General features: G+C 38.2%; 1 protein-coding gene across 5 annotated transcripts; it reads left to right on the top strand.

Annotated features, from left to right (window-relative positions):
• The first annotated feature begins 71 nt into the window (after positions 1 to 71).
• On the top strand, positions 72 to 15,114 carry atg13 (ATG13 autophagy related 13 homolog). 5 transcript variants are annotated; one of them, XM_083893234.1, is made up of 18 exons: positions 72 to 218; positions 612 to 692; positions 1,095 to 1,175; positions 1,268 to 1,387; positions 1,617 to 1,663; positions 3,399 to 3,539; positions 3,679 to 3,719; positions 4,612 to 4,708; positions 4,839 to 4,946; positions 6,321 to 6,414; positions 6,542 to 6,640; positions 9,156 to 9,224; positions 9,684 to 9,793; positions 11,311 to 11,452; positions 11,567 to 11,644; positions 12,876 to 12,983; positions 13,146 to 13,274; positions 14,027 to 15,113. In XM_083893234.1, the coding sequence occupies exons 2-18, from the start codon at positions 624 to 626 to the stop codon at positions 14,102 to 14,104; spliced, it is 1,611 nt and encodes a 536-aa protein (XP_083749360.1). In that variant the 5' UTR covers positions 72 to 218; positions 612 to 623; the 3' UTR covers positions 14,105 to 15,113. The 5 variants fall into 5 exon arrangements, with proteins under 5 accessions (XP_083749360.1, XP_083749362.1, XP_083749363.1 ...); XM_083893235.1 differs by lacking the exon at positions 72 to 218 and adding an exon at positions 388 to 524 and having other exon boundaries at positions 14,027 to 15,114; XM_083893236.1 differs by lacking the exon at positions 9,156 to 9,224.
• The last annotated feature ends 397 nt before the right edge of the window (positions 15,115 to 15,511 follow it).

Here is a 15,511-nt window from a genome sequence, read left to right as displayed (position 1 = left end):
ATCATAATATAATATAATGATATATAATCTGCGAAAGTGCCGTAGAGAAAGCGCAGTTATCCAAACACGTCGACATGGAGGAGATAAGCAGTCATGTAAACATCTGACATGGATGAATAAATGTCTGTAGAACGCGGCTTTGAACGTCACATTTGTTAACTTGTTTTTTTTATGGTTGTTGTTTTTGCTGACGCTGCATTTCTAAGGCAAAAGCTGATGTAAGTTGTGTTTTCATCTTGAATGTGAAGTGCGTCGTATTCAGCTAGCTAGCTAACGTTAGCCATTTGGCTGTGCGTCAGTGCCTTGTTTTTTTAGATGACGAGTTAGTCCTGAATACATTGCACGCGTTCGCTTTTCTAATTCAGTAGGCGTACTGTGAAGTGTATAGTGGTTGCCATAGCCCTGTGGTTTAATATTAGCTTCTTATCATAATGTCAATGTAGAGGCCTCGTTTCCTAGCTTGTGACAGAAGCTGTAAAACAAAACAGCTACAAACAACATGCGCCATGTAACTTCTAGAGACGGTTGGTTTGCTTATGTTGCATCTGTCTGTTTGTACTGTATATGTCTTCTGTTCACGACTCTGGGTGTTTTGTCATGCTGCATTACAGGGTCGTGTCAAAATGGACAGTGACCTAAGTCCCCAGGATAAAAAGGACTTGGACAAGTTCATTAAGTTCTTTGCTTTGAAGGTAAAAAAAAGTTGCTGCCAACAAACGCCTAAATAGTCATCGATTAAGCCATTGCTGTAACTCTGCTTTTCTAAAGGGATGGTTCTAAAGGGATGGTTCAAAGTATATCATGTGGACTCCTACTCTTTTATTTAAAAATAACACAAAGCTTATCACTACTTATCAGTAGCACAGAAAGTAAGCATGTCCTGTAAACCTGTGTTTCTCAAAGAACCACAGATGAGTCACAGGAGACATGCAGAAAAAAAAACATTAACCATTTACCAAACATGTTAATGCAAATTTGCTCTGATTGCAGTTTATATTGTGGTTTGGTCGCAATCGTTAAGTGGGTAACTGCATAAAACGTTTGGATAACACTGCTGTAAACAACCTTCTTTTATCACGATGTGTGTGTCTTAGACTGTTCAGGTGATCGTCCAAGCCCGGCTTGGAGAGAAAATCTGCACTCGCTCTTCCTCATCACCTACAGGCTCTGACTGGGTAAACATATTCTGTACCCTTGTTTATCTGTATTTTGTCTGTAACAGAGTTAGTTCAATGTATTTTTTTGTTGTTTTTGTTATGTTCTCCAGTTTAATTTGGCCATCAAAGACATACCTGAGGTTACTCTTGAAGCCAAGAAAGCACTGGCTGGACAACTCCCAGGCATCGGTCGATCCATGTGTGTTGAGATCTCCCTGAAGACATCAGAGGTAAAACCTCCCATTGTATATATATAAATCCCCTTCATAAACATAATAAACTGAAATTCTTTGACATAATCTTAATGAAAATAACCATGCAGTAGATCTATGACTCTGCATGCTGAAAACATGCGTGTGACACTTATATTAGAATTATTGTCATACTAATTTAATAATTTTAATGATGATACAGTTATTTTTATGTTCCTTGATAAACACTTTTTTCTGTCCCATTCAGGGGGATTCAATGGAATTAGAGACATGGTGTCTGGAAATGAATGAAAAGTGAGTGAGCTTTTTTATTTATTCATTTTTTTTTGCCAAAGTGACCAGGAAGGGTGCACGTGCCTTTTATAAATTTAGACATGGTTTTCTGAGTAGTTGCTGCACAACTGATGTGGCAAAGTTCATTTTATTTTAAGGTATACTTAAGGACTTTAAGTACTCCTTTTCCTCCTCCATCTGCTAAAGTACAGCAGTTTAATTACACCAAATCACATACACAAAATTGCTTAACTTGTAACCATTTATTGAATAACACTTATGGGTATGTCTTAATCAATCTACATTTTGTTTCTGCACAGCAACAATGTACTAAAACTCAATATTAAATGCACAAATCAGATCATCATAAAACATTAAATAATAAAGGGCTGATTATTGAAAAACAAACAAAACCACATATAGTATTTATGTATTATATCCAGGGTTCCCACACCTTGGTTGACATTAAATTCAAGGACTTTCCAGGTTCAATTTCCTCAAATTCAAGAACCAGCTGACACAGCTGAAGATGGGAGTGCAACTTGTAAGAGCTGCCTCATCCATGATGTCCTTATCTCGGAATTTGCATTTCCCAGGGATCACGTAATGAGCTCTTGTTTGCGAATGTTAAGCAGGGATCTCTTGCTTAACATTACTCTCTCATTGTTCTGCCTAGAATCTCATGGCAATGGCAGATAGAGACAGTGTACAGTGCCCAAGGCCTAGTCCATGTACATAAAGCAATGCAGGGTGCATTTAACAGTCAGTGATGTTGTAACATACAAGGGCAGGGAGACATTTACCTAAATATGAACTCAACTCACCCCACCCCACCCCAGCGAACCCTGTATATCTTTATTATGTCATAATATTAACGTTCAAGCTTGAATAAGGTAACTAACTGGCTAAAGGAAAAGACAAAAGAGAGTTGACCTTAAAAGGCTGGAGGAGCAACCGTTTTTTTTACATACTAAATCGGGATGAGCCGATCCGTATACTGAATATCAACTAGCAGACAGGTAAAATCTGATGCAATCCATAAATCCTATATAACTGTAAATGTGTAAATACAAATCAGCAGTGTGGGTTGTTTATTTCTTCTTTATGGGAGAAGAATATTTGTTACAGTTGAGTTGGAGATGTATGTTTTTAAATGGCTTAACTATTGTTAACCACTTCATTGTTTAAAAGGTCTAAAATTACAGACTGATATCGGAATCCATACTTGAGTTTGTGATAAAAACAGGGAGCTGTGTTGTCATTCAGTAGAAACCAATTTCATTCCCCCTTTTAGTGGGTAATTAGATAACTTGACCGTCTCTGCTAGTCAGGTTTATGTTGTGTGTGTTATGTGTGTGTTTCTGTGCTGTTTGGTGGCTGATCCAAACCAAACGGTGATGGATGAGTAGAGAATAGACTGATTCATTGCTGTGTAAAAGGTGATCAGCAGCGCCTGTGGCAGGGTGAGCTTCCTGAGCTTGCACAGAAAGTACATCCTCTACTAGGCCTTTTTGGTGATGGTGTATGTTGGATGACCACTTCGGGTCCTATGAGATTGTGGACCCCAGTTCATTTTTAAAAGTTTAACATTTCAAAATATTTAAATTTGAAACTCTGTCTCTTTGTGAAAGTATGAATGAGCAGAAGTGGAGTTAAAAGATGCATGAAAATGTGGACGTTTTGAAAATGAACCTGATAATTTAATTGAGTGTTTGAATGGTTTGATGAGTCGTCATGTTGTCTGTTTCTGCTGCAGGTGCGATAAGGATATCAAGGTGTCATACACCGTCTACAACCGTCTGTCTGTCCTTCTCAAGTCTCTGCTGGCCATCACCAGAGTGACACCAGCCTATAAGCTGTCCAGAAAGCAGGGACACAACTATGTTATATTATACAGGTGTGTGGCAGTACCATGTTAATCTGACTACAGAGTTTCAACAACTTCCATTCTTTTATTTTGTTTTGCTGGTGAATGAATATTCAGTCAAGTCCTATAAAACCTGCCATTTTGTCTTGTTTCTGTCTCCGCTGACAAGGATCTACTTTGGGGAAGTTCAGCTCTGTGGATTAGGAGAAGGTAACTGCAAATCCAGCATACTTACTTTTTCTTCAAATACATTTTATTATGTTTTTTGCCTTCTTCACTAATACTAATAAGAGGAATTTCCGGTAGGCTGTACACTCGGGTGTAATTGCTGCCCTCCGCAGGTCAAAGTTATTTGACTTGATCAATGCTCTGATGCAACATAATGATATTATACATACATGAAAGTAAATCATGCATATAAAGGAGCAGTATGTAAGTCATGAATTAATAAATAGAGTGAAATGACCATGATGTGTCTGTGGTCAGACATTTAGGAAACATGTTAAACTATAATTGCAGAATCTCCATTTGGGGACTGACAGCATGTAGTTCCTGTTTTTAAACTCTAGTTGTATAATTTTTTTTTAAGTGTAGCCCATTTAACTTCTCAGCCATGCATCAGAATACAGTGCAGAGTGGTTTGAATACTTTGATGGAAATCACTACTGTTAACACACTGTTTATATACTATTAAATTAATACTATTAGGCAATATTAGTTTACCGATTACAAACTGCAATTTACATACTTGCATACTGTAAATAGACAGATGGGAGAGTGGTGGCTGGGTTGCTACATATTGTACATTTTGTGTATATGTGTATTTCTTTGGAAAACCTGTAACATTAAACATTACCTGGACCTCAGCAAAACAATTTTAAATTACACTCTTTGACTGTTTATACATGTACATGTATATTAAACAACTAAACAACTTTTTAATGCGTGTTTTTTCTGTTGATGTCATAGTATATTGAAACATAGATAAGATAACAAAGATAAGAACAGCTTAATAAGAATAAATGAAGTAGACGCACAATGAAGTAAACATTATTAAATGATACAAATGCATGTTTATTGATGCTTCCTGTTTTTTGTTCAGGTTTTCAGACAGTGCGTGTCGGTGTTGTCAGCACCCCTGTCGGCACACTCACACTCTCATGTGCCTACCGCACCAACCTGGCATTCATGTCGAACAGGTAAATATCACTCTGTATCTAACCCAACATCATATTCTCGCAAAAGAAGTTGAAAAATGTAGAAAAATCCGAGTTAATGGGAGAGTGGTTTATAGAAATAATCTATCTGTTGACATGTTGCCCTCTGCAGGCAGTTTGATCGATCGGCTCCTATCATGGGAATCATCGTGGATCACTTTGTGGATCCTCCGTGCAGCAGCCAGCGTCCTGCAAACATGGGGCATCCCTGCAACTACAGGTAAGTCCAGGAAGCAATTTCTTAATTTTAAATGAAAATCCTGACATTACATGCCTACAACTCTTTACAGTAGAGCTTTAAAGTGCTTGTCAGTGCTCAGTTTGAACTGGAAACACGGTTTGTTCTGCAAGTGCTCAAAGTATGAATACTTCAGGGTTCCCCCAGAAAATGCAACTTCTGAGAGGACGCACACTGATGTGTACATTATCTGTTATATCAAGGCATAAAGCTATTTCAGCCTGTGTCAGGCCTCGATTTAATAGATATGCAGGGTTCCTGCGTAGTATTGAAAAGTATGGAATTTAATTTGAGTAATTTTCAGGTCTGGATAAGTATGGAAAAAGGGAAAAGATTATGGAAAAATGTTTGTGTTGTTTCCAGACTAATATCTAACTTTCTAAAATTAAATATCAATAAGTACAAATCAAAACAAGTTACTAACGCAACATAGCCTACCGGTAGATGTTATGAAACTATTCAAGCTGGCTGTAGAATGGTGTAGGGTTACCATGGTTAACTGTTCGCTGTACAACTGCGTTTCTCATTTATTTTCATAACTCATCGTCGAGCCAGCCACCTATTGTCGGCAGCGATAGTGTCATGGGTCGATGCAAGTTTTCCAAGGGCTGGCTTCATGTAGAATGAGTGAAGGATTTTAAAACGGAGTCTGGAAATTTGAGTCTGGAAAAGTATGGAATTTTGAAATTGAAAATGTGTAGGAACTCTGGATTTGTGATGCCGTGAGCGATAGTCTCCTGCTCCTGTTTTCACAGGAAAATGAGGAAAACTATAATCCCATTACCACGGGATAACAGAGGAAAATTATCTTGTTATCAGGAGAAAACTTAGGAAAATTATTTCGATATCACGAGAAAACAGAAGAAATAAAATGTATGTACAGTATGTACGACCCTTTAGGGCTTCTGTAATGACAGGTGTGGAACAACTACTAAAACTAAAAATAACACCTGTATTTTATTTTCTAGAGTTAACATTACAGTGAATATAAAAAAAGTGTATTTTGTTTTACAAGAACAACTGTAAGCAATTTTTATTGTCAAACATTATGGCAAAAGGTGTATACAGGAAGTACTACAAAGTAAATAAAAAAATATGTTTTGTCTGCTGGTTCATGCAAGGAGCCTCCACATCTCTGTTGTTTGTCGCATAAAAACGTTTACTATTTCTTCTTTTGAAACTAAAGATAACATAAAAATGCATATTTTATTTTCAAAGAATAACTACTAAAACCAAATATTTCAGTCTGTCAAAAATTATTAGAAGAACGTACCTGCCCCCAGCTTGAATTCCCAGCCTTACTAAGAAATTGAAACAATGCCATCAGTTGAATTCTACTTCTTAATTTTTGTCCAGAGCTCCAGATGAAGAGGACGGAAGTCCATTTGCAGGAGTTCAGGATTCACAGGAGGTCTGCACCACCTCTTTCTCCACATCCCCTCCCTCTCAGGTAGGACAAACTCTTAACACTTATCACTTCTCTTCATTTTCACACCTATTTTTTCATTTCATTTTTTCTCTCTTCTTTCTTTGTCTCCCCTAATGTCCCTTTACTGTGCGTGTCTGCTCTGTCTCAGTGTGTGTGCACACTGAGTCCGTCTCCCTCTAAACTGTCTAAGCCCCTCCCCCTGGACAGTCTGCAGCTTCCATTGGCTCCTGGACTTGTCACTCATACTGTGAGTCTGCTCTGGCCTCTGTGAGAGTGAAACGCGACTAAACAACTTTTTTGTTGTGTGTGTTGCCTGTTGTTGTGTCAGAGAGACTGTTTTTTTCATAATCTGTTTGATTGTGTTTGTTTAATCACTAACTCGTGCTACAACCACTGATCAGAATCCATCTTAGGCCTTATCCACACAGAGACAGAACTTTCTCTTTACAATGTTTTTTTTTTTCATTCTTAAAAGGTTTTCCAAAATATGACATCTTTTCAAGAAACCCCCCAAAATAAGTCTGAATGTTGTAATGTACAGTATATGCCAGGCCTGTACGTGGTTTGTAACACTGTTACAGAAATACACCAAAAGTGGAGAAGAAAACGTGGAAAATGCGCATAAAGAATGCACAATGTGTACAAAAAAAAGAAGTAAAACTTTATTGAACGTCAGTTCCGTGTGGATAAAAAGCAGATACGGTGTGGAAAAAAAGTTGGGGTGTCAAAATCTCGAAACAATCGGATCTTGATCGAAACAATGTCACGATCTCGACTTTCAACAAATTTGGCCGATGTTTGCCCGTTTTTGAAGGATACATTTCACAGTGGGGGCTATCCCAGAAATCTTTGCGTCTCAGCGTCTTTTTGTTGTTGTAAAATGGAGCCTGGTTAATTGTAAACCAAACACAAATGCAAAAAAAGAATAAATAAATAAAATAAACTCCAAAATGATAACATTACAAAATTAAGATGTAATCATGATATAATTATAATTTTTTAAGCTTTTTATCAAAGTAATTTCAGCTGACTCTTCATATTATTTAATTTAATTTTTTTGTGGATTAAAGAGAATTTAACAAGCTTAACCAGTTTTATTGGACCTGGTCAAACTTGTGTTCTAATATTTCATGCCGTGAATAATAAACCCGACGTGGTCACCGTTGCTGATCGCTTCTATTTTAATAATGTGAGCCTTTCCACTGAGAGTGCCGCGGCATGTCTCCGCAGCTTCTCAGAAGTGGCTCACCGTGCCGCAGTGCTATCGATAGGTAGCAGTTCTATTTTTGCTGTTGCTGCTGTTGGCGTTCCACTGCCGTAACGCGCCTGGTGGAAATCCGGGGTAAGGCCTTGTCTAGTCTCTGTGTCGGCAAGTAATTTTGAAAACATAGCTTTTTTTCCTCCACCTTTTATACTCACACAAACTGTGGATTAGGTCTCTGAAACCCATGTCAAGTTCAAGATGTTAATAATCTCTGCTCACAGTGTTTATGTGTCGACATGGAAAACGTGTTGTGTAATGGTGTCTGACACTTGTACTCGTGTCTGTGTTGCTAACTGGACTTTCAATATGCTTCCACACACTAACATTTTATTTTGTATTTTTGTTTGTTTGCCCATCAAAATAGGTTGTGACATTTTCTATCTCTCTTCTGATTGGCCAACAAGGTTGTACACTTACTGTTATGCTGTGGTTACACAGCGCGGCATCATTTGAGTCTATTGTGTGAATTTGCGTGTAGCGTCTACCAGGTAGACCGGCTTCCTAGCTAACTTTATTATTTATTTATTTTTGTTAACTTTTTTCCTTCATCATGAACCAGAGACCATGAGCCAGGGCTGCCAACTCTCATGCCGACACTCTTTTGACTGACTTCACATGCTCTCACGCCATACTTCCGATTTCTCACGCCCACAAAATAAAATCAGTTAAGCCTGGCAAACACCACTCGCGATTGATTAATTATCCTTGTTCTCAGCTGAACTGGCACAAAGTAGAGTATAGAAGCAGTGTTTTTGCTTTGACGAAACATAAATCATGGAATGCTCTTTAGAATGCAAAATTGTGGTCACCCTCACCAAATCTCACTTCAAGGTTTTTGGAAAAGTTGGCAGCCCTGTGAGTCTCGCTGGCTGCCAGACACAGAAGTGATGTCACACGTCATTGTAAAAAAAACGCAAACGCGCTGCATGCTATTCATGGCCAACACAAAACACACATCTACTAGCTTGAAGAATTCACGTCCAGGGAGAAATACTGCCCCCTATTGACATGGCTCACTATGGGCAGAACTTAATAGTGAGTTGTTGTGTTTTTATGTAGAATAATATTTTTTGAGATCGTAGCATGTGTGGACAGGATTAGAACTTTTCAAAACTACTGGTCGTGGAGTGGACTAAACTTAAACTGCATGTTCACATCAAATATTTTCAAGGCTCAATATCATAAGGTAGAGTGGCTGGCAGGTGTATCCAGAGCAGATTTAAATTGTTAAATACACTGTCTTAAATAAAAAGCACAGTAATGTGGATGTAGACATTTTAGCTGCAGTTTGCTGTGATTGCTGCTATTTCATTGTGATAATTTCTTATCATCTCCAGCTCTAGTGTGACAGTAGAAACCCACGGTAATCTTTGAACCATTTCAGGAACACAAAATCTGATATTTTCGCTTCAGCCTGAGTCACTGCATTTGACGAAACCTTTATTTTTATATAACAAATTTACTGATGAATATTTCCTCTTGTTCCTCTTTCTCTTAGCTTTATTCATCCAGATTATACTACCAGCCTTCTGCTGAGCTCTGTCACCCTGCTGCTAATCCAAACCAGGTGATGCTGAAGTCGCTCAACAATCACTTCACTTCCAGATACATAGTTGAGATTGTCAAATCTGTCAGTTCTATATTTTCATTAGGTATTCCTCAATACACTATTTTATTGTCCAATATTGATATTGGTAACTGTCTGTCTCTTTTTCACAACTTAGCTGTGAGTAATACTTTAGTGCTGATACATTTACCACCTAGCTAATAGAGTTCTAACTTTGTAGCAGCTCTCACTCTCATCCTGATCACATAATGGTTGATGCATAGATCTCCATTTACAGCATGTCAGTGTTTATGTAAAGGGTATACACATCAAATCTTATTCTGCTTTGGTCTGTTTTAACTATCTGATCCAGTGATTTTTGCCAGTTCAGTCTGAGACTAGCCCTAATTTTTATATGACTTTTTTTTATCATGAACTACAAACACTTTTCGACAATTTTCTCATGTTTGTGTCCTTCAGGCAGTGCATGCTGTGAAAGACGGTGGGCTTGCGTTGGCCCCTGTCCAGCCTCCACATGGAGCAGATACCCATCTGACAGTGGAACACACCCCCAACACACCTTGCAGCAGGTAAATCTCTCCTCACATCACCACTTTATAATTATGTTATTATTATTATTATTATTCATAATAATAATTTAACTACTACTACTACTATTACTACTACTACTAATAATAATCATCATAATAATTTTACTACTAATAATAATAATAATAATCGGCATAGGCAAGACACAAAAGGAAAACACAAGCACTTATAAGCAGACAAATTTAGAAGATAAAACACAGCTTAAAAAACTATAAAAGCAGTCAAATAAAAAAATATAAAAAACATTACAACATTACACCAGAAAAAGCAGTGGGTGAAGGAGTGAATGGTACATTTCAGGAGCTGAGTCCTAAAATGCTGGAAGGTAACAGGAGTAAACATTGGTGTTACCGATGGAATCACTGATGACAGACAAACGTTTACCAATTGACACTGACATTGGATCGGATTGGATCAAATCTGAAAAATGGGTTGTTCAAAAGGGAAAGAAGGATTCTGAATCATGAAATCCAATCAATTAGCTTTCTTTTAGATGTGACGATTAAGCCCAACTACAAATTAGTCTCTCTCAGCTGACATAGGCAGGGAACACCCTGGACAGTTCGCAAATCCATTGCATGGCCATATATAGAGACAGACAACCATTCACTCACACTCTCACATCTACGGTCAATTTAGAGTGACCAATTCACCTAATCCCCAAATCTGCATGTTTTTGGACAGTGGGAGGAAGCCAGAGAACCTGGAGAAAAAACACACACACACACACACACACACACACACACACACACACACACACACACACACACACACACACACACACACACACACACACACACACACACACACAGAGAACATGCAAACTCCAAGCAGAAAGACCCTTGCTCCAACTGGTGCTTGAATCAGAGTCTAACCATAACCCTGCAAAGGCAAGAGTGCTAACCACTATGCCAACCGTGCGGTCCACATGTTGTTAAATTGACTTTTAATAAAATATTTAAAACTGGCTTGTGAATCTACAGCCACTGTTAGACTGTTATGTTCCTTAAAACGAGGGAAAGACAGGTCCAAAAACAAAGAAACCCCTTTAAGAAATGTTTACTTCCTTTTACTTTAAGAATGTATAGCAAGAATTTCTCATATTTACACGCACACCAATTTGTGATAGTGAATTTTACAAATTGTACCTGCATTTACAGCTAAAAATAAGCTGTAATACCTTATGAAGACAACGTTGGATGTTTTTTTTCCTTAAAATGTGATTATTTTCCAGTGAAAAACTTTGCCAAGATCATTTTTCTTCAGAGAAACAAGGCTTATTGGTTAGTAATGAAAATGGCACAATTTGTACAATTGATTTATTGTGAAACAAATATCATAGAAGGGCTATTAAAAGTAAAAGTAGCAGTGTTTGTGTGGTCGCAGCCATTTTTAAATCCTGTGTTGGGGTTGGTGAGGTTGCTCGGAGTTGGAAATTCCAGGTTCTGACTACAAATGGAATGCATCATCTGTAACCCTGTCTCCTCCCTCTTCACAGCGCTGATGATGATGGTCTGTCACAGAGTGGAGAAGGAAGGAGGGATGAAGGGAGGAGGAGCGATTCACCTTCTGACCCAGTGGAGTCTCTCAATGAGTTCACAAGGAAAGTGGGAGCCTTTGTCAATAAACCCAGTACAGAGGTAAAACAAATGTAGTTCTGTCTATTTCCTGTTTGTCTCGATGTACATCCACTCCTGTATGCATCAATGAAGAGGACATTGAATTTAGTTGTGTATTTGTGTGTCTGTGTGTAGATAACAGCAGCCAGTCTGGACCTGCCATTTGCTGCATTTGCTCCTCGAGGCTTGGTGTCAGAGGAGGATGATCTCATGGTAAAAGTACACATTCTTACTTTAATGCTTTCATAACAATAGAAAACAATATAAAATAGCTGTCTCTTCTTCACGGATGGCCCCGGTACCGGCAGTGACAAAAGCGTCATAAAACCATGTCTAACTTTAACAAACACAGTCATGCTGCACACAAATTTGTCATACACATTTATATCCTTTTGACTCGCTAATGAAATGATTCACATTCATTTGGAGACCAGGCCTGATTCTATGAGTTTAGAGGTTTAAAACGAGCTGTCAATCACCCACATTGACCAAGGTAAGCCAGAGCTATGGCGCTGCGCAACTGAAAATGCTGCACTCGGAGAGTTGTTATTACGCTCCGTACAGGGAGCATCGATTTACAGCTCGTTCTTTTTCGACCAATAGTGACTGAATAAAATTAAATCTCTTTACTAAAACCTCTGTCATTTTACTCTGCTTCACTTCAGCAGCATCAGACTTTGCACAGCTCATGTCCACATGTTGTCACATGACCTCCCATGTGGCAAGAGAAAAAAATCCTACATTTATGCTGTGTTCTGTGTGCATTTACTCTGACAGTGGCATCAACAGTGAAACTTACACCTCTGGTGGAATCTCACAAGTGTTATCTTTATTTTGATACCAAGATAATCCACATAGAGCTTGTAACTGCAGAGATTTACCCTATTTAGTTTGGGCATGTCATTTTTGAGCAGGGACTCCAAAAAGAGGTTCAGGGGAGAAGAGGTCAGTGTGTGTAAAATGAAAAAAACAAGCATTGCGTTATTCAGGACTAAATATTCTACTCCAATCATTGGCTAATTTGTGGTGCATCTATTATCACAAGGTGGCAGCAGGATTGCAGTTGGTGTTAGTAGTGCCATTAGCTCAACATGCAGTGAACCCTGCATCATTTTCACTTGCCCTCATGTACTGGAGCTTAGAATATTCATATATATGGATATTTGAATAGCATTTTAGCTTGACATGCCTGTCCCGACGGCTGACTAATGCGGAGGATAAGGCAGTAGAAAACACACAGGTTCATACGTTCATGCTTTAATGGTGACCAAAGTAGCTGAACATCATTTTTTGTACAGAATATTAACATCAACACTTAAGTGTAACTACTCATTTAAAAATGTTCTCAGCCACTGTTTTCCAACATATACGTATAATGTGCAAAGAGAGAGAATTTCTCCCTTTGCTTTACACATACTTTTTGTCCCTTCTTGTGTGTTTTCAGGTGCATCCGCCAGCCTCCCCTCCCTGTCCGTCCCCGCTGCAGGCCAGCCTTCATTCTCAAGGCTCGGAAGGATCAGGGCAACAGGATGATTTTGTCATGGTGGACTTTGTACGTTATAGTGTATATTCTCACTATATGTGGAAATAAATTGCAACATAAACTATTAAAAGTGGGGGAAAACCCAACTTCCTTTAACTATTTTTGACAAGAATTTTCAGGTTAGTAAAACAAGTTTTTAGACATTTTGTGTCTGTTTTTGTTCCTTTTTAGAAACCTGCCTTTTCTAAAGACGACTTGCTCCCAATGGATCTGGGCACCTTCTACAGAGAGTTTCAGAACCCCCCACAGCTGGCAAGCCTCTCACTACACATCAGCTCCCAGTCCATGGCCGACGACCTGGTAAGTTATTGTTTTTCCAAATACTGTTATTTTATCAAAAAAAATCATTTTGCCAGCAAAAAAGTGTTTAAACAATGCAGCATCCGATTTGGATGTAAATACCCTCAAAATAAAGCTGAATGTCCCAAAATTTATTGGCGGTGACTATGACAGAAGTGCTATTGATGGTAAAAGCAGCAGTGCTTGTATGGAGGCAGCCATCTTGGAATACTAACTCCATGTTTTATTTGGAAATTGGCCACTGAGCTCTGCCATTCCGAGTTCCAACTACAAATGGAACTTACCAAAAGACAGTCAATGACACAATTTGATTGCAGTAGCAGGTGTTTGACCAGAGATACAGCTATTTTTATTTATTTATTTATTACTCACTCATCTTCTGCCACTTTATCCTTCACATGAGAAACATGTATAATTTAGAATTTGTAAGTTTTTGCACACACTATTATTATTGACATTGACCTTTGGATTTAACCCAGCCTTTTTATGCACCAGTAGTAACACACAAGCCAGGCACAGGAGCAGTGTGTAGCACAGGGCTGGGAAGACACCCATAGCAGGATTTTACCCGTCAACCCTCCGATCACAATTCCTTTTGGCCATGGACTGCCCCCAATACTTAACACTAAATTGTGAAGATTTGCACATGGATCATTAACAAATAACACCACTAGATACAAATATACACAAAAAAAGTGGTCTTTATTTAAGTCTTTTTTACGTGTTGTTAATCAAATGTGTTCAATCTGCAGGACTCCCTGCCAGAGAAACTGGCCCTCTACGAGAAAAACATTGATGAGTTTGACGCTTTTGTGGACATGCTCCATTAAGAGAAGGTGGACAGGAGAGTCTTGTGAGAATCACACGCACTACATGACGTTTTAATGTGAACCTCGTCATTTTTTCCCCTTCGCTCACCTTGCTGTACACACCGCCCTTGTCACTGTAAATACTGTACCATGTCCTCTGACACCCTCCCTCAGTCTGATAGTGCTCATTCAAAATGGTGTTATCAGAAAGTCACATTATCATGTTTTTGTTGTTTTTTCAAATTTAGAAAGCCATGCGAATAAAGAGCAGACAGTTTTACGCCATGCTGTACTATAATATCCCTCACTGCTGATGAGTTCCTGTACATCAATCTGTGATTATATTCAAGCTAAAAAAAAAATCAAAACATTGTTTGTGTATCAGTTTTTGTCAGTTTCAGATGAAACGTATAAGGTGTTGTAAGGTGAGCCTCATTTTAAACCCAGCTGGACTGGGGATTCAAACTGCCAACATTTAGGTTAACCAATGGCTGCAGTGGCATTTAAAGGATGTTTACCACAAGTAGGGCTGCAACTGGTGATTATTTTCAGAATCAATTAATTGTTTGGTCCATAAAATGTCAGAAAATGTTATTTGGTGTTTCCCAAATCTTTGTTCTCCAAGGTCTATTCAAAAATGATTTTGTTGTATTTTTTTATACTGATCAAAGATAAACATTCAGTTATTTTAATGAAAAAACAAAATACTCAAACTGATGAATAATCGTTACAGCATTCATGGAGAAAACACTCAGTTACCGTAATTTGTAATTCCCTCAAATATTAGATTATAATTTTCCAGGTTGCTTGACAAATTAAGTACACACTTGATGTATTTAATGCTATTTAAATGGCTCAAATCTTAATGGAGGATTTATTGCTCATGTTTCAGCTTCCTACTTAAGTGTACGTATAGTAGGGATTTTGTAAAAGAACAGTCAGCACAAGGCACCAGGTCTGTCGATTGGTTTGAAAGCTTTAATTTAAACATTTGCCATTGGTTCAGGTGTCCTGCCGAATAAAGCATGGTTATTCTGATGAAACTGGCATCAGATTTATTTATTTAATACAGTATCGATGTCATCTGAACGAATTCATGAACACCATTCTGCTGGAAACTAGTCATGTTGCTCTATGTACACACACACACACACACAACACTGTGCAAAGGTTTCACAGCTGTTCCAGTTTGACTGAATAACCGTTTTCACCCTACAGTGCACCTGAAGAAATGATGCCATTTTAAAAAGCAATGGGTGATCACACCAATTTAAAATAAGCTCACTGTGTTTATCAATTTACATAATGCAATGAGAATTCTTACTGTATAAGAGGCTTTGTGGGAATCTACTTCCTTTTTGAATCACCTTAAGACTTTACCCACCCCCCCCCTTCAAAAAAAAGATAGAAAAATAAAATTCAATCAGA

This window comes from Microchirus variegatus, assembly GCF_963457635.1.
Source record: "Microchirus variegatus genome assembly, chromosome: 1".
Lineage (NCBI taxonomy): Eukaryota > Metazoa > Chordata > Actinopteri > Pleuronectiformes > Soleidae > Microchirus > Microchirus variegatus.
The sequence above is the reverse complement of the archived record's forward strand: the minus strand, read 5'-3'. Positions and strand labels throughout refer to the sequence as shown.